This window comes from Natrix helvetica (assembly GCF_964273705.1).
Source record: "Natrix helvetica genome assembly, chromosome: 12".
NCBI lineage: Eukaryota > Metazoa > Chordata > Lepidosauria > Squamata > Natricidae > Natrix > Natrix helvetica.
Window position 1 is genome coordinate 16,595,157 of NC_138556.1, and position 25,416 is coordinate 16,620,572.

General features: G+C 47.8%; 1 protein-coding gene across 5 annotated transcripts in view; it reads left to right on the top strand.

Annotated features, from left to right (window-relative positions):
* The window catches only part of PARP6 (poly(ADP-ribose) polymerase family member 6), a 28,809-nt gene extending 4,002 nt beyond the window's left edge, over positions 1–24,807 (top strand). Inside the window, exons 3-23 of one of the 5 annotated variants that reach the window (XM_081964635.1) lie at positions 1,146–1,223; positions 1,701–1,795; positions 3,574–3,634; positions 4,000–4,090; positions 5,108–5,174; positions 6,785–6,934; positions 8,113–8,290; positions 8,658–8,711; positions 9,931–10,026; positions 10,343–10,435; positions 11,774–11,899; positions 12,803–12,868; positions 13,507–13,574; positions 15,250–15,298; positions 16,310–16,422; positions 16,880–16,952; positions 19,447–19,516; positions 22,269–22,348; positions 22,821–22,884; positions 23,975–24,059; positions 24,251–24,807. In XM_081964635.1, the coding sequence (XP_081820761.1) occupies positions 1,146–1,223; positions 1,701–1,795; positions 3,574–3,634; positions 4,000–4,090; positions 5,108–5,174; positions 6,785–6,934; positions 8,113–8,290; positions 8,658–8,711; positions 9,931–10,026; positions 10,343–10,435; positions 11,774–11,899; positions 12,803–12,868; positions 13,507–13,574; positions 15,250–15,298; positions 16,310–16,422; positions 16,880–16,952; positions 19,447–19,516; positions 22,269–22,348; positions 22,821–22,884; positions 23,975–24,059; positions 24,251–24,353 (1,860 nt within the window). In that variant the 3' untranslated portion in view covers positions 24,354–24,807. Of the gene's footprint in view, positions 1–1,145; positions 1,224–1,700; positions 1,796–3,573; positions 3,635–3,999; positions 4,091–5,107; positions 5,175–6,784; positions 6,935–8,112; positions 8,291–8,657; positions 8,712–9,930; positions 10,027–10,342; positions 10,436–11,773; positions 11,900–12,802; positions 12,869–13,506; positions 13,575–15,249; positions 15,299–16,309; positions 16,423–16,879; positions 16,953–19,446; positions 19,517–22,268; positions 22,349–22,820; positions 22,885–23,974; positions 24,060–24,250 lie in introns of those variants that run through there. The other 4 variants (XM_081964637.1, XM_081964636.1, XM_081964638.1 and 1 more) reach the window with 4 other exon arrangements.
* Positions 24,808–25,416: the final 609 nt, after the last annotated feature.

A 25,416-nucleotide genomic window follows, 5' to 3' on the forward strand; every position in this document is an offset into this window, starting at 1 on the left:
TTGCAAATCACAATCTTTCGTTATTTTTTGTAGCCGTTTCTCTTCAATGTGTGCATCACTTGGCATTACAATATTAATGAACCAGACTTTTTCCTTTTCCATAATAGCGATGTCAGGTGTGTTGTGGGCCAAAATGTCTGTCTCTTTGGATCTGAAAGTCCCATAGGATTATATTATAATTATTATTATATACTGAACATTCAAAACGCACCACAAATACCAGTGACTGGTGCTAATGGTTGATACGGGTTGCTGCCAGCGTCCTAGGTATCAACCAAGTACCTTCTTAAAATATATGATGTTCTGAGCAGCGCAGTTTTTTGCAGTTCCGCTTGTTGTTATTGCAGGAAGCTGAAATTTGTGGATGTAGCTTGTAAAATTCTTGGACATGGTGCCAAGTGCCCCGATGACAATGGGTATCACTGCTACATGCTTCATCCATAGCTGTGTAGTTTCGATTTTATTATAGTTGTAATAATAACAATAATAATAATAACAACAATAACAATAATAACAATAACAATATAATAATAATAATAATAATAATAATAATAATAATAATAATAATCTCTTTTATTCATTAAGCATGAAACTCAGTCAACTGAACATTTATTATTATTATTTTGTTGTTATTTTCAGCCTTTTTGTTTAAGTGTGTGTATATAAATCAATTATAAATTTTTATTTATAAATCAATTACTTTATTATAAACAATTATGTTATTTATAAGTTATATGCAAATAAAATTATATATTTATACATGTGTGTGAATGAGTCAGCTCGTGACATATTAGCTAATGATGGTGATTCCTGGTTAACTCTTTGTAACCAGAAGAAGGCAGCATATACAATTTCTGATTCCACAGATGGAAGAACAAACAGGAAGGAAAGTAGAGGACCGACGGGGGGCGGGGGGGGATATGCCAATTTATGTTTTACATGAAGTTTTAAGGTAATTTAACATGGGTGTTAAATTCATTGCTGAGGGGGGGGGGAGGGGACAATATTTTTGTCGTCATTGTTGAAAAACCTCAAAAAAGCTCAAAGATGAAGCCCTTCTGTGATTCAGGATATGCAATTATAGCGGAGGGGGAACATGTCGATTTTCCAGCTCTAATTCTCAGGTGCCTCTCTTGTCTTTTTAGGACATCAAAGGCCAGTACTGGACCGATGATGATTCTGATGGAGAAAATGAGTCCGAGGAATTTTTATATGGAGTACAGGTCAGGCTCCTGAGACCTCTGAAGGGTCAAGATGATGAGTTGTGGTGGCTAACTTAAGGTGGGAGTGAGTAGGATTTCCTAGAAAAAAATTGGGACGGCATAAAACCGCACTCACTCAAATAAAATAACGATCGTTCTGTATATCCTACCTGGATTATTGGATCCCCAATGCAGAGCTCTCTAGTTTTTCAAATGCTGACCTTTTCTGATTGGGAATAAGTAGAAATAATGTTATTGTTTCACAGTGAAGTCTAATCACAAATCCCGATTAAATATCTAGGGATTTGGCATCTCACTGTCTTCACTCTGGACAGTTTTAGGCTAAACCACAATGTGGATAGATGAAATTTTGAGTTAGCCCGCCATGCAAACTTAAGCATTGCGGCTCGCCCACCAAACTACGGCTAACGTAACATGCAAACCGGCCAATGTCTCTGGAAACAACTCCATGAGGGTTTTTTCTCTGTCGTTCTGCAGGGCACCTGTGCCGCGGACCTCTATCGGCATCCTCAACTGGATGTGGACATCGAAGCAGTGAAGGAACTCTACAGCGAGAACTCCGTCTCTGTCCGGTAAGTCCTGTACTGCAGCCTGGTCAACTTCCTTTTAAACAAGACGAGACAAAACAAGATTTGCTTTGAGGTTGGAGCGTTGAAGTACGTGCAGAAATTTCGGGGCTCCAAATAGCATCCGAAAGTAAACCAGAGTCCAAGGCAAAGTATTGCTCAAAGTTCCAATTTATGAAGAGAGCCATGTTGGCACATCTGGTAAAAGCCGAATCTGGAAGCTTCCCCGGTTTTCCCCACCCAGTTGAAAGTTCAAGATCTTGCCCCCCACACCCACAAGTCCATCCCATGGTCCAATCTCCCACTGCCCCGCTGGCAGCTTCCACCCATCCAATTCCGGTCAGGTGCAGAGAGAAAGGATAACCTTGGCTTTCTAGAAAGAATTTGGTTATGGCTGCATAGCATCTCACTCCTTACAATCCCCCCTCCCATTTTCCCACCGTAGAAAATGCATAGTAGAATAATAGAAAGAGTGGCAGGCCAACGATCCAAAAGAAAAGATGGCTGCAGGCCGGACAATGTGCTGGTTAATGCAAAGCTGAGTTTACATACGTGCAATGGAGAGGAACTGTTATCATTTCCCGTCTAAATATAGTTCCTCGGAGAAGCAATAAAATCTCTCTCAGGTGACTTCCAGGACAATGTTCTCTCTCTCTCTCTCTCTCTCTCTCTCTCTGTCTCTGTCTCTGTCTGTATGTGCCTGTGTGTGTGTGTGTATTTGTGAGCTGCTAGTACCCTGAGGACAAGTTGCTGCTTTTGTTGCCTTCTGAAGCAGAAGCAGCAATTATTAGATAGCAACAGCAGAAATGTTAAGGTCAGAGAAATAAACCAGGGAGGATTTTTAGTGAAGCGTGGAGGGGAGCGGGATGAGGGCAGCAGAGCTGGGAAAGAGCCAGGTGCGTGGACTGGAGCTTTCAGCCTAAGCTGGAGCTGTGGGGGAAAAGGTTCCTAAAAGGGATATTTCCCTTCCCTTCCTTTGCTTTCCTCTTTCCTTTCTTCTTCCCTTTTCTTCCCTTCCCTTTCCTTTTTTCTCTCCTTTTCCTTTTCCTTCCCTTCCCTTCCCTTCTTGCTTTTCCTTCCCCTTTCCCCTCCCCTCTCTTATTTTTTTTAAGGCAATTACAAGAACAATTCTGAATAGAATAGAATTCTTTATTGGCCAAATGTGACGGCACACACAAGGAATTTGTCTTTGGTGCATAAGTGCACACAATCGATGCTCTCAGTGTGCCTAAAGAAAAATAAAATAGAATACATTCATCAAGAATTACAAGAGACAACACTTAGTGATAGTCATGGGTTACTAATAAGCAATCAAATCATGCTAGGGAACAAAACAATATAAATTGTGAAGATATAAGCAACATGGTAACAGTCATAAGTGGAAGGCGATAGGTACTAGGAAGGATGAGAAGAACAACAGTAATACAGTCTTAGATAATTTGAAAGTGTTGTGGGAATTAGTTGTTAAGCAGAGTGATGGCATTCGGGGGAAAAACCACCCTTGTGTCTAGTTGTTCTGGTGTGCAGTGCCCTATAGCATCGTTTTGAGGGTAGAAATTGAAACAATTTATGTCCAGGATGCGGACCTAATTTATCACTTACTCTGTGATGACAACTTAACTCTCTCTCTTCTATAATCTTTCATCTTAAGCCATACATCAATAACAAGGGAGAAACCTCCGTGGGTTCGCCAGCTTCCTCTTCGGCTTCTGCCCCACAGCTTTGGTTTCCCTACCTTCCTCGTTTCAATGGACCTTTTCCTAACCTCCTCTTTTCCCCTGTAGGGAATATGGGACCATTGATGATGTGGACATCGACCTGCATATCAACATCGGCTTCCTAGATGTAAGTTGCAGGCCGTGCTATTGCCTCTCTTGCCCCGAAGGGGTGGAGGTTGGCAAAGGGCTCCCAGGTTGCCCCTTTGTGGGTTTCTTTCCTCCCCTGGTTGGTATCACTTAGTCACGCACAGAGAATGACATTCCTGCCACAAAGTTTTTATTTTTAATTTTTTGGTTACATGTTTTAACTTCTTTCATAAACAAAGCGCTGCCTGCGATTTCCTCCTTAACATCTTCTCTTATGCATCCTTCTTTTTTACACCGTCTTTCCATATCAAATTCCAACCACCTTCTTTTCTTTCCCTATTTTCCAAATTTAACTCTAGTTTCTTCTTAATATATGAACAATGCCATTATTGTTTCGCATTGTAGGAAGAGGTCGCCACTGCCTGGAAGGTCCTCCGGACCGAGCCCATCGTCCTCCGACTGCGGTTCTCCCTTTCCCAGTATCTGGATGGCCCCGGTGAGTAGCAGGCCTCTGGATGAGACACAGAAGGAGAATGAAAGAGTCTCGTTTTTTTGCTTGTTGACTTTTTGGTCAAGATTAGGGGCACCGTTAGCCGAGTGTTATCTGACATATCCTTAATTTGAGGAAACCAGGTCCGATCCTTAAGTTGCCATTTCAAGTGGCCCTCGACTTAACAGCCGTTCGTTTTAGTAAGTCTTCGAAGTTACAATGGCGGTGAGAAAAAAAAAGTATATCCCTGGGTCACGTGATTCTCCTCTGGACAAGCCAAATCAAGGCCAGATCCACTTAACCGTGTTGCTCATTTAACGAGGGCAGGGATCCACTTAACAACTGTGGCTCTACTTCGAATTTTTTTTAGATTGTGCCGAAATGGTTAGACCAGGGGTGTCCAAACTTGGGAACTTTAAGACTTGTGGAGTTCAACTCCCAGAATTCCCCAGCCAGCCATGCTGGCTGGGGAATTCTGGGAGTTGAAGTCCCCAAGTCTTAAAGTTCCCAAGTTTGGACACCCCTGGGTTAGGCTAACCTTTAAAATTAAAGATGAAGAAGATACAGAATATTATATGATTTGGAATAAATTCTTTGAACGGAGAGAGGCCAGAGGTAGGAATTGGAGAAAGTACAGTACAATCAGGTGGGAAGGTAACAGCGTTCCATGCGCCTTCGGGCATTTAGTCATGCCGGCCACATGACCACGGAGACGTCTTCTGACAGCGCTGGCTCTTCGGGTTTGAAATGGAGATGAGCACCGCCCCCTAGAGCCGGGAACGACTAGCACATATGTGCGAGGAGAACCTTTACCTTAACGAGCAGAGGAAAAAGAAAACCTTCCCCCATCCTTATCAAATGGCTTTTTAAAAATTACACAGCAGGAAACACTAGTGTGTGTCAGAAAGGGGAAGGGGTTGAGGGAGGGTTGCGGTCTCTTCCCTTCTACGTGTGACTTACGGGGGTTTCACACTAGACTCCTTGTTCAAATGCTAACCACTTAACTCTGGCTTTCTTCTCCAGAACCGTCCATCGAGGTTTTCCAACCATCCAACAAGGAAGGGTTTGGACTGGGCCTGCAGCTGAAGAAGTGAGTCAGGGATCGCTCCTTGGAATCCTGAGATATACTCTGACTGTGGGACCAAGGGATTATTTCTTGAAAGGAAAAACAAGTCCCTCTCCTGTCTCAGAAGGCCAAACCACCCCAACGAGGCTGTCGAAGTGATGTCCCGGTGTTTGGAAGCCGTCGGGGTCTGGATGGGGGACAACAGACTCAAACTCAACCCCTCCAAGACCGAGTGGCTGTGGGTACCGGCACCTCGGTTCAGCCAGCTGACTCCATCGCTGGCCATAGGGGGCGAACAACTGTCCCCCGTGGAGCGGGCGCGCAATTTGGGCGTCCTCCTCGATGCCCGGCTGTCAATGGAGGACCATGTGGCAGCCGTGGCAAGGGGGGCGTTCCACCAGGTTCGCCTGGTGCGCCAATTGCGCCCCCTACTGGACCGGAGTGCCCTGCGCACGGTCACTCATGCGCTGGTGACGTCTCGCCTGGACTACTGCAATGCTCTCTACATGGGGCTTCCCTTGGGACGCATCCGGAGACTGCAGCTAGTTCAGAACGCAGCCGCGCGGGTTATTATGGGAAGTACACGTTACTCCCACGTAACACCTCTCCTGCGCGAGCTGCACTGGCTACCTGTGGCCTTTCGGGTGCGTTTCAAGGTATTGATCACCATCTTTAAAGCGCTCCATGGCATAGGACCTAGTTATCTGCAGGATCGCATCCTACCACACACGTCCCTGCGACCTATCCGCTCACACAGGGAGGGGCTCCTCCTGGTGCCGTCTGCTAGGCAATGCCAGCGGGCGACACCTAGGAGTAGATCCTTCTCTGTGATGGGCCCAACCCTCTGGAATGACCTCCCCCCAGACATTCGAACTACCACCGACCTCCGTTCCTTCCGGCAAAAGTTAAAGACTCACCTATTTCAATCAGCTGGCCTGGCACTTTCTTAGTTTTACCTCCCGGGGATTTATTTTATTTTAATTGGGTTTGGGGTTTTAATTGTGATGTTTTTAGGATTAGAATATATTTATTTCTTAGTACAGCCTATCTCCCCCTCCAAATGTATCTTAAATGTATTTTATTATTATGACTGGTTTTATTTGTATTGACTGTACACCGCCCCGAGTCCCTTTCTGGGAGAGGGGCGGTCTAAAAATCTAAGAAATAAATAAATAAATAAATGTTGTGGCCCACCAGCAGCCAGCAGAGCTCGCAGCTGACTCAGACAATGAGGAGGTTGGGGAGGAACCTGGGCCAGTCCTGGAGTCTGGGGAAGGCTCTGATGAGGGCTCTGTGTCAGGAAAGAGAGGGGACCAGGGCCATATGCAGTTATCAGCTGCCTTCAGAGTCAGGCATCAGTGAGGCAGACGAACAGCTGGAGCCTGTTCCTGGTGTGTGCATGTGCAGAGCTGCCAGGCGAAGGGAACAGATAAAGAATGGGTCAACTTGGGAGTAAGGCCACAGGTGGACGATGAACGGCCCCTCCCAGAGGAAATAAAAGAGGAGCGAAAGGGGAGTGGAGTTTGCAGGAGACAATTAGTTCCATTCCGATTGGGCGGGGAAAGCCTCCAGAGTCTGCCTTGTGTGTTCTCGACCGTCTCGTTCTATCTAATCCTTGTCAATCATCTCCACAGAATCCTGGGCATGTTCACATCCCAGCAATGGAAACACCTCAGCAACGACTTCCTCAAGACCCAGCAAGAAAAGCGGCACAGCTGGTTCAAAGCCAGTGGCACAATCAAAAAATTCCGTGCTGGTCTCAGCATCTTTTCACCCATTCCCAAGTAGGGCTGCTTTCTTCTCTTCTCTCTTCCTAAGAGGGGTTGTGGAGGTGGTTGTAGGCCTCTATTAGACATGGAAGGAGGTTGAAAGGTGGTCAGAAGTAGGGTTGCTCTTCTCTGTCCTCTCTTCCTAAGGGGACATGGATGGTGGTTGGAAGCCTCCAGTGGACATAGAGGTAGTTGGAGGCCTCCACTGGACATGGAGGTAGTTGGAGGCCTCCATTGGACATGGATGGTGGTTGGAAGCCTCCATTGGACATTGAGTAGTTGGAGGTGGTTGGAAGCCTCCATTGGACATAGAGGTAGTTGGAGGCCTCCACTGGACATGGAGGTAGTTAGAGGCCTCCATTGGACATGGATGGTGGTTGGAAGCCTCCATTGGACATTGAGTAGTTGGAGGTGGTTGGAAGCCTCCATTGGACATAGAGGTAGTTGGAAGCCTCCATTGGACATGGAGGTAGTTGGAAGCCTCCATTGGACATGGAGGTAGTTGGAGGCCTCCATTGGACATGGATGGTGGTTGGAAGCCACCATTGGACACTGAGTAGTTGAAGGTGGTTGGAAGCCTCCATTGGACATAGAGGTAGTTGGAGGCCTCCACTGGACATGGAGGTAGTTGGAGGCCTCCATTGGACATGGATGGTGGTTGGAAGCCTCCATTGGACATTGAGTAGTTGGAGGTGGTTGGAAGCCTCCATTGGACATAGAGGTAGTTGGAGGCCTCCATTGGACATGGAGGTGGTTGGAAGCCTCCATTGGACATGAAAGTGGTTGGAGGCCTCCATTGGACATTGAGTAGTTGGAGGCCTCCATTGAACATAGAAGTGGTTGGAGGCCTCCATTGGACATATAGTTGGAGGCCTCCATTGGACATGGAGGTAGTTGTAAGCTTCCATTGGACATGGATGGTGGTTGGAAGGTATAGGGTTGCTTTTCTCTGTCCTCTCTTCTCAAGGAGACACGGAGGTGGTTGGAAGCCTCCATTGGATGTGGAAGGTGGTTGGGTTGTTCTCGTCTGTCCTCCCCTGGATGTGGAAATGGATGGAAGCCAAAAGCCCAACCGCAGTTGTTGGCCCCCTAGCTTTGAAACCCAGCTCTACCCAGTCACCGTTCTCACGATTCTCCTTTTCCGTACCCTCAGCTGATCCCTCAACTGATGGGCATCTCTTTGGGCTACACAGGTCTCCCAGTTTCCCCGTCATCCAGGACTCGATGCTCAAGGGCAAACTCGGTGTGCCAGATCTAAGGGTCAACCGCCTGATGAACCGCTCAATCTCCTGCACGATGAAGAATTCTAAGGTGGAAGTTTTTGGCTACCCTCCCAGCACCCAGGCAGGTGTTGTCCCATTCAACATCCTGGTGGGTTCCCTCTCCGCCCTTGTCCCTTCGGGCTGGTTGGGTGGAGTTCCCTTTTTCGGGGTTGGTGCCTCTCTCCTTGGGGAAATTAGAATCGAAAGAGAGGATCAGCAGACTCCTGGAGCAGAGACCTGGGTTGGAGGCTTTGGGTTGCAGGTGGGGAAAAGAACAGATTGGAAAGGTTCTCTCCACTAAACTACCCAATTGGGAAACACCCTGCAATTCCAAAATTAGCACCTTGAATGGAATGCGAAGGTTCTACTGCCTTGCTAATTTGTTTATAGGTTCTCCTGCTTGAGCAGGGGGCTGGACTAGAAGACCTCATGCGGTGGTCTCTATTTTTGTGTCTGTGTGTGTGTTTTGTCCACAGGTTGGTGGCCACTGCAAAAACATCCCCACCTTGGAGTACGGCTTTCTCGTCCAGGTAAATATTTGTGCCTCCCCCTTATCATATCCTACTTCCCTAAGCGTGATGTCCCACTCCTGTCGCATAATAAACCAGTTGGGTTTTGGTCTGATTGGAATCAAAGACCCAACTGAGCACAACTCAACTCAACCCAACCTTGCTTGTTTGGGCACTTAGACTTATATTCTGCTTTACGGTGCTTTTACAGCCCTCTTTAAGCAGTTTACAGAGTCAGCCTCTTGCCCCCCAACAATCTGGGTCCTCCTCTTACCCACCTCGGAAGGATGGAAGGCTGGGTCAACCTTGAGCCTGTCAGGATGAACTGCTGGCAGTGGGCAGAATTAGCCTGCAATACTGCATTCTAATCACTGTGCCATTGCGATCCTCCCTCCCTCCCTCCCTCCCTCCATTCCTTCCTTCCTTCCTTCCCACTTACAATAGCTCTTAGACTTAAATACCGCTTCACAGCCCTCTCTAAGCGGTTTACAGAGTCATCCTCTTGCCCCCCAACCATCTGGGTCCTCCTCTTACCCACCTCGGAAGGATGGAAGGCTGGGTCAACCTTGAGCCTGGTGAGATTCGATTTGCCAAATTGCAGGCAGTCAGCAGAAGGAGACTGAAGTACTGCACTCTAACCCAGGGGTGGGCTTCAAAAATTGCAGGGGGGGATTTTTCGCCCTTCCCAGGCTCCGGAGGCTTTCCCCGAGCCCCTGGGAGGGCGAAAACTGTTTCCCCTGGAGGCCGGAAACAGGCTTATTTCCAGACTTCCGGAGCCTTTGGTAGGCCTGTTTTTTCCCCCTCCCGGAGCTTCCGCGCAGGTCCTGCATTTACCTGGCGTGAAGAACGGGCCACGTGGAGACTCCTGGGAGGGGGCAGCCAGAGGTGGCATTTGGGGGTTCGCCGAACTGGGCAGAATCCTAGCTAGAGGATTGCCTGAATCCGTGCAAACCCCCAGCAGCCCACCCCTACTCTAACCACTGCGCCACCATGGCTCTTAAATGGATCCCTTGCTTCTGAGATGAGGTTGACTTAAGTAGTCTAGCAATGCTTTCCCAAAGTGCTTTGAGATCCACTAATGGGAAAGGATCGACTCTGAACCTTCTCCAAGCTGAGCCTCCAGTCTTCTGCTCCCTTCCCTAGGCTTAGGGGAGTTGGTTTTACTGACTTTGCTGGAGTCTGTCTGTCTCTCTCTCTCTCTCTCTCTCTCTATCTCTATCTCTATCTCTCTATCTCTCAGATTATGAAATATGCAGAGCAGAGGATTCCTACTTTGAATGAGTACTGTGTGGTATGCGATGAACAGCACGTCTTCCAGAATGGGTCCATGCTAAAGGTACTGCCCCTTAAATAAAAGAGGAGCGAAAGGGGAGTGGAGTTTGTAGGAGAACATTATTCGCTTAATCGGTTTGTGACTCTCCGGGACTCCTTGCCCAGTTCTGCAGATATCGGCCTGGCAGCCAGCTAAGGTCTGTGACTGTAAATCCTCCCTTGAAAGACTTTGCTGGATGTCAATGAGTGGAATTCACAGTCAATTAATAAAAGGGTTTTTTTTTTGTCGGGACAAGGAGTTTGCTTCATGCTCTTGGGAAGCCTGGGTCAGAACAGGCTTTGGGATCCTTTCTCACTAGTGGTATGGCTTTTGTTTTCAGCCAGCTGTGTGCACACGAGAGCTGTGTGTCTTCTCTTTCTACACCTTGGGGGTGATGTCCGGTGCTGCGGAAGAAGTGGCCACAGGAGCAGAGGTACAAGGGTAGGGAGGCCAAACCGGAAGGGAAGCATCTACAGCACGGGGTTAGAAGAACTTTGGATTCAGGAAAGGCCTCTCTTCAATCCTGGGCTAATTCTGGCCTTCTCCATCAAGGGTTACTTCATAGAACCTGAGTGGAACTTGGTACCCTCAAGTGTCAGGGTTCCAAATAGCATCCAAAAGTAAATCAGAGTCCAAGGCAAAGTATTGCTCAAAGTTCCAATTGATTAAGAGAGCACATCTGGGAAAACCTGAATCTGAAAGCTTCCCGGTTGTCCCCACCCAGTTGAAAGTTCAAGATCTTGCCCCCACACCCACAAGTCCTTAACATGGTCCAATCTCCCACTGCGACGCTGGCAGTTCCACCCATCCAGTTCCAGTGAGGTGCAGAGACAAAGCATGACCTTGGCTTTCTAGAAAGAATTTTGTTATGGCTACATGTCATCCAACTCCGTACAATCCCCCTTCCCATTTTCCCACCATAGAAAAAAGGCATAGTAGAATAATAGAAAGTGTGGGGGAGGCCAAAGGTCCTAAAGAAAAAAATGACTTGCAGGCCTGCCATCAAGTTCCATTAGGCCTCGTCTCTTATGAAGCCCTCACTCAAACATGCTGTATCCACCCACCCAATAGTGTGACAGCACCTCCGGAAGTTTGAATTTGAATATCGTTTCCCCAAATATTTATGTCATGTGCGAAACAGAAAGAGAAATAAAAGGACTGAAAAAAATTCACTCCTGGTACGGCAAGGATGAAAATTCAGGGTGTGATTCTGATACATATTCAATTCCATACGGGCGTATCTATCTATCTATCTATCTATCTATCTATCTATCTATCTATCTATCTATCTATCTATCTACCTACCTACCTACCTACCTACCTACCTACCTACCTACCTACCTACCATCTCACACTCTCTTTCTCTCATCTATCTACCTACCTACCATCCTATCCTATCCATCCATCTATCATCTCTCTCACTCTCACTCATCTTCTGTATAATTTTCTATCTTTCTCTTTGATCTATGTCTGTCTACCCATGAATCTATTTCTTCTACCTTGTCTGTCTTTCTGTCTGTCTCTGTCTAATCATCATCTATATTTATGATAGAAATGAAATCTCAGATCCTCCCTCCCTCCCTCTCTCTTTCCTTTCTTTTTTCTTTCCTTTCATTTTTCTTCCTTTTTTTCTTTTTCCTTCCTTCCTCCCTCCCCCCTACCTCTAGGCAGCTCACAATCTGGGCCAACAGTTGACAATGCCAGAGTAGGAGAGATGTTATAATGGAGATGAGCCTATCCCAGTCTTTCTTCCATGTCTCCTTTCCTTCAGGTAGTCGATCTGCTGGTGGCCATGTGCCGGGCGGCTTTGGAATCCCCACGCAAGAGCATCATCTTCGAGCCTTATCCGTCTGTTGTGGATCCCAGTGACCCCAAGACCCTTGCCTTCAACCCCAAGGTTGGTGCGATTCTTCGGCATAAAGCCTTCTTATCTGCCACAGGATTTACAGTCGCCAATAACATTCATGCTACGAATCCAGTGTCTCCATTATAGAAGCCACTTACCTGTTGCTTTATGGTTTAGCTGGAGTAATCTCTCCCAACCATGGCAGCTTTAGGGTGGGTGGACCAACTCTTAAAATTGAAATCAGAGTCGGCTGGATTTCAACTCCCAGAATTCCCCACCTAGGCTAGCTGGGGGATTCTTGGGAGTTGGAGTCCACATATGAGCCATGGTGGCGCAGTGGTTAGAGTGCAGTACTGCAGGCTACTTCTGCTGACTGCTGGCTGACTGCAATTTGGCAGTTCAGATCTCACTAGGCTCAAGGTTAACCCAGTCTTCCATCCTTCCGAGGTGGGTAAAATGGGGACCCACATTGTTGGGGGCAATTCCTTCCTTCCTTCCTTCCTTCCTTCCTTCCTTCATTCATTCATTCATTCATTCATTCATTCATTCCCTTCCAGTGGTTAGAATGCAGTATTAGCCACAGTCAGTAGTTCGAGTCTCACCAGGCTCAAGGTTGACTCAGCCTTCCATCCTTTCGAGGTGGGTAAAATGAGGACCCAGATCGTTGGGGGCAGGAGGCTGACTCTGTAAACCGCTTAGAGAGGGCTGTAAAGCACCGTGAAGCGGTATATAAGTCTTAAGTGCTGTTGCTATTGCTATCTTAAAGCTGTCATGGATGAGAAGCCTTGAGCTAGGGGGCTCAAAGCCCATGGTCAGCAACAAGAACTTTGTAGCCTATCAGCAATTCAACCACCAGTTCAACCAGAATCCGTGTTGCCTTTGGTCCTCGGAGCTTATAACCGTAAGAGTGTTTTACTTGTATTTTTGATCTGCATCTCTTTCATTGACCTATAGAAAAAGAATTACGAGAGGCTGCAGAAAGCCCTGGACAGCGTCATGTCAATCCGTGAAATGACTCAAGTAGGCATTCACACTTTTATGTCTGGGTTAGATTTAAGCCCATCTCTTGTCATGGTGGAGCTCTGATCTTGATGGGATCGGAGGTGGTATCCAGCCGGCTCTGGAGAACCGGTAGTGGAAATTTTGAGTAGTTTGGAGAACGGGCAAATACCATCTCTGAGTGGCCCCACCCCCATCTATTTGCTGCCTCCTGAGTCCCAACTGATCGGCTGGATCTCCTTCTGTTGCTCTGCACAGGAGAAGGGAGCGGGAAAGCAGATTAGTGGGGTGGGGAGGGAATGGAGATTTTACCGTTTCCTTGCCCTGGAGTGGGTGGAAATGGGGATTTTACAGTATTCCTCTGCCACGCCCCACCAAGCCACGCCCACAGAACTGGTAGCAAAAAAAATTGAATCCCACCACTGGTTGGGATGCGTAGAAATTGTGTGAAGTAAAGCACACGAACCCCTGTACGCGTTGACATAGGTTTGTACATAAGTATAAGTATCATCTTTATTGTCGTTCTACTGAAATGCAACAAAATTGGTACATACACGCATTCCTGTGTAGAGTTGTGAAGTCAGTACGTTGGCTCATTCAGAGGGAGCATTGCCGTCCCTCTGAATTTGTTGCCTTTCTTTTTTTTTTTTTTTCCCCAGGGTTCTTACCTGGAGATCAAGAAGCAAATGGACAAGTTAGATCCTTTGGCCCATCCCCTCCTACAGTGGTAAGCAAGCAGATCGCAACTATAGGGCAGAGGCTGCTGGGAAGCCAACTAAGAGTAAGGCATGAGGCTGGACTTGGTATAGTAAGCAAAGTTATCTCTGCGGTGTGTCAGCCTTCCAAGCAATGCACCCATAGACAGCAGAACTCCGAGGCAGGCAAATTCCTCAAAGGACAGTTTTACTGGAAACATACTATTGGCACAACTGGTGAAAGCCGACTCTGAAAGTCCTCGTGGCTTTTGCCTAATTAAAAAAAGTAAAGCGCTTCCAATCAAAGTGCTGGCCGGTTGCTTGGTATCTTCGCTCCTCCTCTGGCCAGCCACCTGTGAGCACGTCCTTGGTTCCCACAGGAAAACTTCATTGTTTTTGCTACAAGACCCCATCTAGCTATTGCCCCCTTCCCTCTGTTGTGTGGCAACTCTGAAGCTTCCAAGATGGCCTCAGCCAGGTTCACTTCAAGAGTTGGCACGGTGATTGCAGTCCTTAAGCACCTCCCTATTGAAATGTCTCCAACTAGACCAGGGCTGGGCAGCTACGGCCCCTTTAAAGACCCACCGCTGGCTCAGGAATTCTGGGAGTTGAAGTCCCCAGGTCCTAAAGGGGGTTTAGTTGCCCACCCCTGCATTAGATCTTGGTTTGATTTCAGGACATTTGAGGTACGAATAGGTGCCACAGATTTATCACGCTTATCAGGATTTATCATGTAGTTGGAAAAGATGATACAGCAACATATTGGCTTGAAACCTGAAATACTCCTGTTGAGGATTTGACCGGAAACTTATAGCAAAGAAAACGTATATTAGATTATCCATGTAATAACAGCAGCTAGAATTGTATTTGCACAAAACTGGAAAAGGGAAGAGATCCCTACAGAGGAGAATGTGATGAGGAAAATTATTAGAATGTGTACAAATGAACAGATAGTCAATTAAAGAGAAAGAACAAACTGGTTATTATATTATAAGGGAATCATTTTGTCGATAGTTAGAGAATAAATATGAGAATTAGAAGTAAAAGTAAATGAGTAAAAGATAGAAAATGTATTAATAGAGTTAAATAAATCAAGGAGAGGGTTGTTATAGTATTAGACCAGGAATGTCCAAACTTGGGAACTTTAAGACTTGTGGACTTCAACTCCCAGAATTCCCCAGCCAGCTGGGGAATTCTGGGAGTTGAAGTCCATAAGTCTTAAAGTTCCCAAGTTTGGACACCCCTGTATTAGACCTTTAAGGTATTGGTATTAAGCTAGGAATAGATTAAATCATCAATATGATTGTACATTTTAACTGTTATTGCAGAAAATATTTGTACCCAGACACTGTTTAATGGAAGATGGATTGTTTATATTAACATAAAATTATATATATATATATATAATCGGGTGCCAACCGAAGTCCTGGAACTGATTACGGTCAACACCCGATCTTCTGCTAAATTGGCCGTGGTGGACGAATGCTTTTCTGGCAGCCTAGATTTGCCTTCTTTGGATTGTGTTGATTAAATCAGGGGTCTCCAACCTTGGCAACTTTTAAGACTTGTGGACTTCAACTCCCTCTTCAACTCCTCTGGGAGTTGAAGTCCACAAGTCTTAAAGTTGGCAAGGTTGGAGACCCCTGGATGAAATGATCTCTAGCCTTTTCCCTATTCTGACTTTCTCTCTCTCTCTGCTCTTCCTAGGATCATTTCCAGCAACAGATCTCACATTGTCAAGCTACCTCTCAGCAGGGTATGTCGCCAGCCTCCATTCCTTCGCTTGCAACCAACCCGCTTAACCCCGAAGCATCAGAGCAGCCAAGCACCCCGCAACTCAGTAGCAAATGGCTGATTTCGCAGGCAGCTGGTCCCCCGTTTGTTTCCCATCTCTCCCAGTTAAAAGGATGCCGCCAGCCGCTCCCCTGGCCACCATCCCACCTGGCTCCCTAAACATCCACATCTTTTAAATGCTGTGAAGTTAGGCCTCCTTAAGCTGTCGTCCTGTAGCCACTTCATGGGGACCAACCCCCGTCCTCTCCACCCAGATGTGGCATTCAGCAGGTTCTGACCAGTTCTGGAGAACTGGTAGCAAAAATTTTGAGTAGTTCAGAGAACAGACAAATACACCTCTGACTGGCCCCCCTCCATGTATTCTCTGCCTCCCGAATCCCAGCTGATCAGGAGGGAATGGGGATTTTGCAGTAGCCTTCCCCTGGAGTGGAGTGGGAATGGAGATTTTACAGTATCCTTATACAGGATTCTTATAATGTGCTGTAAGTTTGCCAGTATCAATGGCCTTTGTTAATTGAGTTTCATTGGGAAGGGTCTGGGATCCTTCCAAATGATTCGTTATTTTATTGCTAATTATCGCTAAGTTATGGCTAGCTTTCTCTCCCGGTATGACTCGATAAAAAGAACAGCACGGTTACACTATGGTTTTTAAAGTAAGAGTCAGCGAACGTGTTGGGGGGTGGGGACCCCCCCCCTTGGAAGTCCTGTGTTATGAGTCAGAATAATTTACCGTTCGTAAAAAGACTTCTAAAATGCTCATTAAAACCTTTAAAAAACAACAACAACAACAACCCCAGGATTTGGAAAAGGCAGGCTGTTAAATCGGAACTGGAGCTTGTCGGCAAAAAAAACTACCTTGCATGATGGTCCTTCTTTTTCTCTTTCTCTCTCTCTTTCTCTCTCTCTGTGCTGTTGTGCCCTTCTTCTCCCCCACCCCTTCTCTTTTTTCACGTGGGTCTGTTTCCCTCGGTAGCAGCTGAAATTTATGCACACCTCACACCAATTTCTCCTGCTGAGCAGTCCTCCTGCGAAGGAGGCGCGCTTCCGGACAGCCAAGAAACTGTACGGCAGCACCTTCGCCTTTCAGTAAGTCTCCCCAGTCCCTCTCCCAGTCTAACCAGGATGAGAAGGGGTGATGTGGGGTGCTTTGTCAAGAGACTGTTCAGGTTTTGCTTTTCTTCTTTTTTCTTTTCTTTCGTTCCCTTCCCTCTGCTCTCCTTTCCTTTTATTGTTTCTTTCCTTTTATCTTTCCTCTTCCTTTTTCTCTTTCCTTTTTTTCTTGTTTTGCTTGCTTTTTCTTTTCTCTTCTCTCTCCCCTCATTTTTTGCCTTTGCTTTGGGAAAGGCAGTGGTTTTGCAAGCAATTTCTGCAGATTCACTTAGCCTGGGGGTTGGGGGGGTGGCCTGTTCTCTGCCACAAGGTCTTATATTGATGCTCACTTGATTATCTGTGGCGGCAGACAGGACTGGCGAGTGACGAGTTTCTTTCTCTCTTCCCCCCCCCTCCCCTTCTTCCCCACCCACCCACCCACCCACCCACCCAGTGGCTCTCACATTGAGAATTGGCATTCCATTCTGCGCAATGGCCTGGTCAATGCATCCTACACCAAATTGCAGGTAAGAGACTGGGCTGGGCTCCTGACGTTCTCAGCGGGGCAGCTCAAAACACGGGAGGCTGTGGGCTTCCTGGGCCACAGCCCCACCCACAGTTCTTAAAATGATCATCACGGCTACCCAGCTGACTTGTCCTGCTTCATCTAGGATCCCTTCCTGTCCAATTGGCTACAGGCAGCTCTGGATGTCTGCCCCCAGTCCTGCCCCCGTGATACTCCTGCCCTCCCTCCACCAAGATGCTCTCGGAGCGACCTTTTGGACACTGGCCTCTCCTTTGCAGCTGCTATTCAGCTAGCCCTTCAGCAGTGTGAGTCCCCCCTGGTAGAGCATAAGGGCTCCGTGTGCTGTAGTTGCAGCCAGCTTCAATCCCCTCGGTGCCATGGTGAAGTAGCATCGGGCAGCTCAATGCAACAGGGTCATTTGTGCCCGTCCTTGAGGCCACCGGCATGACTTAGCAACTCAGCGTGGATTAACTGCATCGCATCCCTAATGGTGTTTCTTGGAGGAAACGCTGTGCACTTCACACCTCCCGGTTGTGTTTGTGGAAATAAACACACCCACATACCTACAGACACTCAAATTCTTCCATACGAGGGCATTATGGCCTTAAAAAATCTCATTTTATTTCTGCTTACCCTTTCTTCTGAGGAATTCAAGAGGAACACGTCGTTCTCCCTGTTCTTAAAAATAATAATAATAATACTACCCTGTTTCCCTGAAAATAAGACCTCCCCGGGTAATAAGCCCAATCAGGCTTTTGAGTGCAGGCGCTAAAATAAGCCCTCCCCAAAAATATTGCAACGCAGCAGCAGCCATGAGGGGGCCACGCTTGCCGCCTCCTGAACCTCAAAAATAATAAGAGCTCCCCGAAAATAAGGCCAAGTGCATATTTCGGGGGTCAAAAGACCCCGTCGTATTTTGGGGGAAACATGACAATAATAACAACAACAACTTTAGATAGTTAAATAGTTTAAATAGTTCCTTGCGGCAACTAGCTCTCCTCTTTAAACCACGGAATCAGCTCTGGTGGAGGGACAATTTCTTCTGATTATGAGACAGTGAATAGCTGCAGCAGACATTTAAGGGGGAGATTTTTTGGGGGGGGGGGCAGATGATTCTGTGTTCATAAAAGGAGACCTGGAAAGACCCAAGTAATTCGGGGTGGGGTGGGGGTTATCCAAGAACAGACTCTTGACTCGACTATTTTAAAAGGGGACGGAGCAAAGAAGGAAATACTAGCAGAAGGAGGTCGTTTCAGCCACCCTCCCCTAAAGGTTTTTAACTCTTACTTTTCCGTGCGTACTTCCCCCCCCCCAACCCCCCTGTCTAATTTGAAGAGCTCAGTGCCCAGGGCCGGCTCTATCATCAAGCAGATCGAAGCCACACCCTTAACGTGCTTATATGCTGAGAGTGAGCAGCGGCCTTGGAGGAGAGCCCTCCCCCACATCTGTCTCCAGGAGGGCTGGGCTGGGATGCACCATCCCAGGGCCCTGCCCGGAAGGCTGACTCAGTTGCAGCCGGCTTTCTCTAGATAAGGTAGCCTGGGGGAAGAGCCCCGCATCGGAAGATCTTATCAGTGTTTGGCTACTGCACAGAATGGAACTTACCATATTTTTCGGAGTATAAGACGCACCTTCCCCCCCCTTAAAGAGCGTGGAAATGTTGGTGCGTCTTATACACCAAATACAGCCATTTGTTGCCTCCCGAAGCCCCGCCCCCCATTTTTGCAAAAACTGGGCCATTTTTCGTGAAAATGGAGCCTTTTTTGCCTTCCCTCAGTCCCCAGCAGCCCTCTGCAGGCTTCAGCAGGGCTTGGGCAAGGCAGAAAGGAGGCGTCTTTGCCTTCCCTCAGCCCTCTGCAGGCTTCAGAGTGCTGCTGGGCGCTGAGAGAAGGCAAAAACCTTTTAGTTTCTTACTTACCTCTTTGAAATCTTGGTGTGTCTTACAGTCCGGAAAATACGGTACTAGCCTTGGCAGGGGACTCCGCAGCCAGGCTGGAGGAATGCCAGTCTTTCTAGATAATTCCAGAGAGAGAGAGAGAACATCTCAGTTTCTCAGGACCCAGGCCATCCTGTGTCCTATTTCCCCTAACCCAGGGGTGTCAAACTCACGGCCCGCGGGCCGGATATGGCCCGCAATGTGGTCAGATGCGGGACCGTCCTGGTCTACCTACCCAATGCGAAGAGGAAAGATTGGGCCAGCGTGGCTTCGGCCCAGTCTACCCAGTGCAAAGAGGAAAACGTGCCAGCAGTTTGAGGAGTGGCGTCAAGCTGGCCACGCCCGCCCATTCAGCATTCCCCCCTCCCCCCCCGAGATCAACCACAGCCCTGATAACGGCCCTCCAGGAAATCGAGTTTGACACCCCTGCCCTAGCCTGTTTTGTTTTGTTTTGTTTTTGTTTTGTTTTTGTTTTGTTTTTGTTTTGTTTTTGTTTTGTTTTTGTTTTGTTTTTGTTTTGTTCTGTTTTTTCTGGCTCACATTGGTGTTTTTCTGCAAGCTGCATGGAGCAGCCTATGGCAAAGGCATCTATCTGAGCCCCATCTCCAGTATTTCCTTTGGATACTCAGGTAAGCGGCTCTCCCGTCGTCCCCTCCATCTGTCAGTGCACCTCATGTCCTGCACATGCGCTTGCCTTGCATCCAAGAGCCGCTCTCACCCTCCCCTCCCCTTCCTCCCCTCCCCACCCCCTGTGTTCTTCATCCACATGCTCCGAGGGCGGGGAAGGGACCATTCACGCCACGCATCTGGGGGGGGTCGATTCCTTTGGCGGACATCTGGAGCGTCTCGAAGTGGGGGGCGGCACCCAGCACTAACCTTGGCCCTGTCTTCTTCTCCCTTTTGTGGTAGGGAGCCTGACCCTAGGGCTCTCTGTCCTTCTGAAAAGGTTCTCCCGCCCTTGAGAATGATTTCCCTCCGCTGCGGCCTGAGACGGTTGTGTTCGCGCGGAGCAGGTTGCTAGCTTGAGACCATCGGGAGGGGTGGGTTTTCTGCCGTTTGGGGCAGGCGGCTTGTCATGGAGTTTGGGATACGGCGTGGATTGGTGGAAAGCTTGTTTTCGGACGGTCAGGGAAAGTCCCAAGTAAACCAGGTGCACAATCGGGACAGACGTAACCCCTGTCACCGTTGCATCATGCGCCTGGGGCCCGCCTTAATGTGCACATTTGCCACAGAAACTTTTATTTTTCAAGTGAGACACAGTTGGCCTTTGGCTCTCCCAGACTTCCTGCTTTTTCTATCCTGTTTCTGTCCTGCTGGCTGCCAGGAGGTTGTCTCCAGCTTCCTGAAGTTGCTCTCCTACAGATAGGTTGCGTTCCCCCCAACTCTTCCCTCTCCAACCGAGAGAAACACATTCGGGATGCAGCTAACGAAACAAGAACAGGAGGGGGAAAGCTGGGGTCGACCTCATGCTTCTTTGTTTTACCCTCCCGATTTATTCATTTGTTTAAAAATGAAGAATAGATGCGATAACCTCCTCCTTCATCCAATCAGTGGGCTGGCTCTTGAAGCGGAGGGATCAGAATTGAAAAACACCGACGGTGACAGGGTCACAAAGTCCTTTTAATTATTTTTATTTTTTAAATGCCCTTCATCCTCCAAAGAATGGAGATCTACAGATAGATATCTTCTGCTTTGTGTCTCACAGCCACGACATGATGTGGTTCTGGAGTGAGGGGCTCAAAGGGTTGCAGGTGGCAACATGTTAAATTAGTTTTTAACCTTTTTTTGTAGCTGAATATAATATATAGTATTGTATATACTATATACGAGTATGGAGTAGTGTAGAGTAGAGTAGAGTATAGCCTTTATTGTCATTGTACATCATGTATACAACAAAATTGGTTTTAGCCTCACTGGTGAAATCCATGACAACAAATACAAACAACATAAATAGCATAAAGAATAATCCCTATGCAAGGAATTAGGACAAAAGGAAAAACTAGTCATATGTTCCCGCGTGTGCGTGGAGTGATTGTGATTGTGTTTAAAACTCTTGACAGCCCAAGGATAGAAACTATTTTTTTAAAGCTATTTGTTCGGCTGGCTATGCTTCGTTGTCTTCTACCCCGAAGGTAGAGGTGCGAAATATACGCTGTGTGAACTCAGCTTGTTGATTAGTTTAAAGTTTAGTGTATTGTGCAAAGCCTGAACGTGGGTTAATTTGGTAACCAGGTTACATATGCTTTATGAATGCAGATTTTGAGATCTATTCCTGAGTAGGAATTAAAGAAGGCAGTTGGCTACCAACCACGCCTCAAATGAATGTTTAGACCAGGGGTCCCCAAACTTGGCAACTTTAAGACTTGTGGACTTCAACTCCCAGAATTCTCCAGCCAGCAAACTTGGCATCTTTTAAGACTTGTGGACTTCAACTCCCAGAATTCTCCAGCCAGCAAACTTGGCAACTTTAAGACTTGTGGACTTCAACTCCCAGAATTCTCCAGCCAGCAAACTTGGCAACTTTTAAGACTTGTGGACTTCAACTCCCAGAATTCTCCAGCCAGCTGGCTGGAGAATTCTGAGAGTTAAAGTCCACAAGTCTTAAAGTTGCCAAGTTTGAAGACCTCTGGTTTAGACCTGGCCTTACAACTTAGTTGAGAATTAGTTGCGATGAACCTGTTTCTTGGTGGCCATTTATGAAGTCTTTTGTTTTCTAAAAATTTGAAGTCTTTCTGAGATACAAAATATATCCGTGAGGCTTGGGTTTAGCTTTGCATCGTGTTAGCTTCGAGCTCGTTTTCTTTTAATGGAAGGATTAAAAGAAGAAAGGGGAGGGGGGAACTTGGAAGGCAGCAAGGAACCTGTTACGAAGCCATGTGTGAGATCAAGGGCGCTTGACACACTGCTCTCTAGATATGTGGGATCCCTTTTGATCATGTTCACCGTTTGCATCACTCCATTCTCCACCAAACTTTGCGTCAGGGACTGAGGGCGCCGCTCACATGTGGACTAGGACAAGGATGCCGAGCCTTTTCAGCACCAAGTGCCAAAAAGGTTGTGTGGAAATGTCGCACTCGCACACACGGGGCTGTGCTCTGGAAAAACCAAATTCCCAATTCCTAGCGCGCATGCTGGCCGGCACACATGCACACGCCGGTTTTCGGCACTGCTGCACGCGTGAGGGATAGCTGATCGTCGTGCGTGTGTGCGTGCCAGAAACACGGAAGACAAACAGGCAAGGCCGCGTGTGCCGGGCCACATGGCTTTGCATGCCAATTTGGGCACGCGCGCCATAGGTTCGCCATCACGGGGCTAGGAGATCAACCAAATCCTGGCGTCCCCCATGGCGGCTTCTTCTTACCCCCTTTATTGTCCATGCAGGGATGGGGAAAGGGCAGCACCGGATGCCCTCCAAGGATGAGCTGGTTCAGAGGTACAACAGAATGAACACGATTCCCCAGGTAACGGATTGCATGCACAGCCGTTACGCTGATGTTTGGATCTGCCATGGACCTGCCACATTGGGTATCCTAAGCAAATGTAGGAGGAGACCTGGCCGAGTCCAAAGGAGGGGGCCGGCCACATCATCAGTCCCTTCAGGCCCACGAGAGATCTAAGTCCAGCCCACCTTGAATTGCGTTGACTTCTCTACCGCCAGTTTGCTTTGACCGTTAGTAGGTCAGATTCTTGTAGAGAACTTAAGCTTGCAATCAAACCCTTCTATTCGTTTGAACCGCCTGGATTTCCCGATTTCCCACGCTCTCTCCTCATTGCACGTTTGTTGTGATGAGGGACGCCCATTTCTTTAGAGAGAGCACCTGTGGGGGGCTCAGGGACAGGTACTCAAGGAGGGCAGAGTGGGGAAATTTGGGGCCCAAGCAAGGTGTGTAGTGGGGTGGGGGGCTGATTCTGGATCTCTGCTTTCGTCCCCAGACGCGATCCATCCAGTCCAGATTCCTGCAGAGTCGCAATCTGAACTGCATCGCACTTTGTGAAGGTGAGTTTGAAAAGTGAGCGTTCAATCGTCCAGTCCATCTCACACCTGTGAGATCATCTGTCTGCCCACTTACACACCAACGTAAAGCGACTTCCTTGTTCGCGCAAATGCTAATCGATGGGATTATTTGCTAGAAAGAAAAGAGGTGGAAAAAATCTTGTCCATGGAGATTCTCAACCATCAGACAACGTGGTTGTCCCAAAGGCAACAGAGCTTTCTTGGAGGTTGGTTTTTTTTTTTCCCTTGAGAACATTTCGCTTCTCATCCAAGGAGCTTCTTCAGTTCTTTTCAAGGGAAATACCAAGGAAGTCCAGTTGCCTTTGGAAAAAATCACCTTTCGGACATCATGCAGGCTTTGCTGAGTTAATCTGAAGTCCCAATTACTCTTGCAGTCCATTCTAACAGTGGGCAGGCAGTAGAGCTGAGGTGGTGCAGTGGTTAGAATGCAGTACTGCGGGCTACTTCAGCTGACTGCTAGCTGCAGTCCGACAGTTCAAATTTCATCAATTCAAGGTTGACTCAGCCTTCCATCCTTCCGAGGTCGGTAAAATGAGGACCCAGATTGTTGGGGGAAAGAGGCTGACTCTGTAAAACTGCTTAGAGAGGGCTGTAAAAGCACTGGGAAGAGGTATATAAGTCTAAGTGTTATTGCTAAGTGGTAGGGAAGGAAGGAAGGAGGGAGGGAGGGAGGAAGGAAGGAGGAAGGATCATAATGGCACAGTGCTTAGAATTCAGTATTGGAGGTAAACTCTGCCCACAGCCTGGAGTTCGATCCTGACCAGCTCAAGGCTGACTCAGCCTTCCATCCTTCCGAGGTGGATAAAATGAGGACTCAGATTGTTGGGAGCAAGAGGCTATCTGTGTAAACCGCTTACAGCAAGAGGCTGTAAAAGCACTGTGAAGCGGTATGCAAGTCTTAAAGTGCGATTCCTACCCTGGAACCCTGCCCAGTCTGGCTGTCTGGCATAAAGGAGCCAACGGTTGCAAGCTTTGTCAACTTATTTATTTATTTCTTAGCGCTTATAGACCGCCCCCTCTCCCGAAAGGGACTCTCCCTGCTCCCTTGTTGAATCCCCTTCTTCCCTTGCAGTGATCACATCAAAGGATCTCCAGAAGCATGGCAACATCTGGGTTTGTCCTGTCTCTGACCACGTCTGCACTCGCTTTTTCTTTGTGTGAGTAAAAGCTCGGTCTCCTGAACCACGTGGGAGGAGGGCCCACTCTCTCTCTCCCTCCGTGGGATGGCTCGGGAGCCCAGATCCCCAGCAATGGGCTTGATGGGAAGGAGGGAAAACCTCTCCTCCCCGAAAAGAGACCATTTCATAGTTCTCTTCCCCCCCCCCCCCCCTCCCACCAATCCTCACAGGTACGAAGACGGCCAAGTCGGGGACGCCAACATCAATACTCAGGACCCTAAAATTCAGAAGGAGATCATGCGTGTAATCGGCACTCAGGTCTATACAAACTGAGGGGGTGGAGGAGCCCCTCCCTTCAGACTGTGCTGGCGCTGTCCCCGGGGGCAGGAAAAGGGACCGTTGTTGGAGACCATAAATGGACTCTGCCCGGCTGAAGACCGAGACCCAACGGAGGGAGCAACCACTGACAACGTCTGGACCGCGGATGCCAGGAAGGGGAGGGGGAACGACGACAGCCCTGGAGGGGGAAGCGCAGCAGCTCCATCCTCCCCATCCGTAGAGTTGAGTGGGCGGACTTGGACCAATTCCTGTGAACGGTTGGAGTGGTTGAAGAGTTTGCATGCCCACGTTGGCGGCGGCGGCGTTTTTAACCGTGAAAACGAGCAAAAAAACGAAACAAAACCCCCACACCCCACAATGAAACAGAGCCCCAGAGAGAGAGAGAGAGAGAGAGAGAGCACGCGTGCGTGCAAGCAAGCGGTTTTAGCTTATTAAAATTCTCTTGGAAAAAAAAAGCAGTGTTCGGTGCCCCTGTGCCGATCCTTTTTCAAAAGCAGGGAACTGATGTTGCGGTTTTTCCTCTTCGTTTATGCAGAACAGCGCCGCACTTCCCTTTGCACGCTTTCTCCATGCGTTTGTGTGTGTTTGTGTGATATTATGTTTAACAGATTAACAGATTGGAGTTGGAAGGGATCTTATAGGTCATCTAGTCCAACCCCTCTGCCCAAGCAGGAGACCCTACACCATTTCTGACAAATGGCAGTTCAATCTCTTCTTCAAAGTGTCAAGTGAGGAAGCTCCCACAACTTCTGAAGGCAACTTCTGTTCCATTGGTTGATTGTTCTCATTGTCAGAAAGTTTCCTCGTTTCTAGGTTGAATCTCTCCTTGGTCAGTTTCCATCCATTATTCCTTGTCTGGCCTTTGGGTGCTTTGGAAAATAGCTTGACCCCCCTCCTTTCTGTGGCTGCCCCTCAAATATTGGAAGGCTGCTATCGTGTCTCCCCTGGTCCTTCTCTTCACTAAACTAGCCATGCCCATTTCCTGCAACCGTTCATTGTATGTTTTAGCCTCCAGTCCCCTCATCGTCCTGGTTGCTCTTCTCTGCACTCTTTGTGG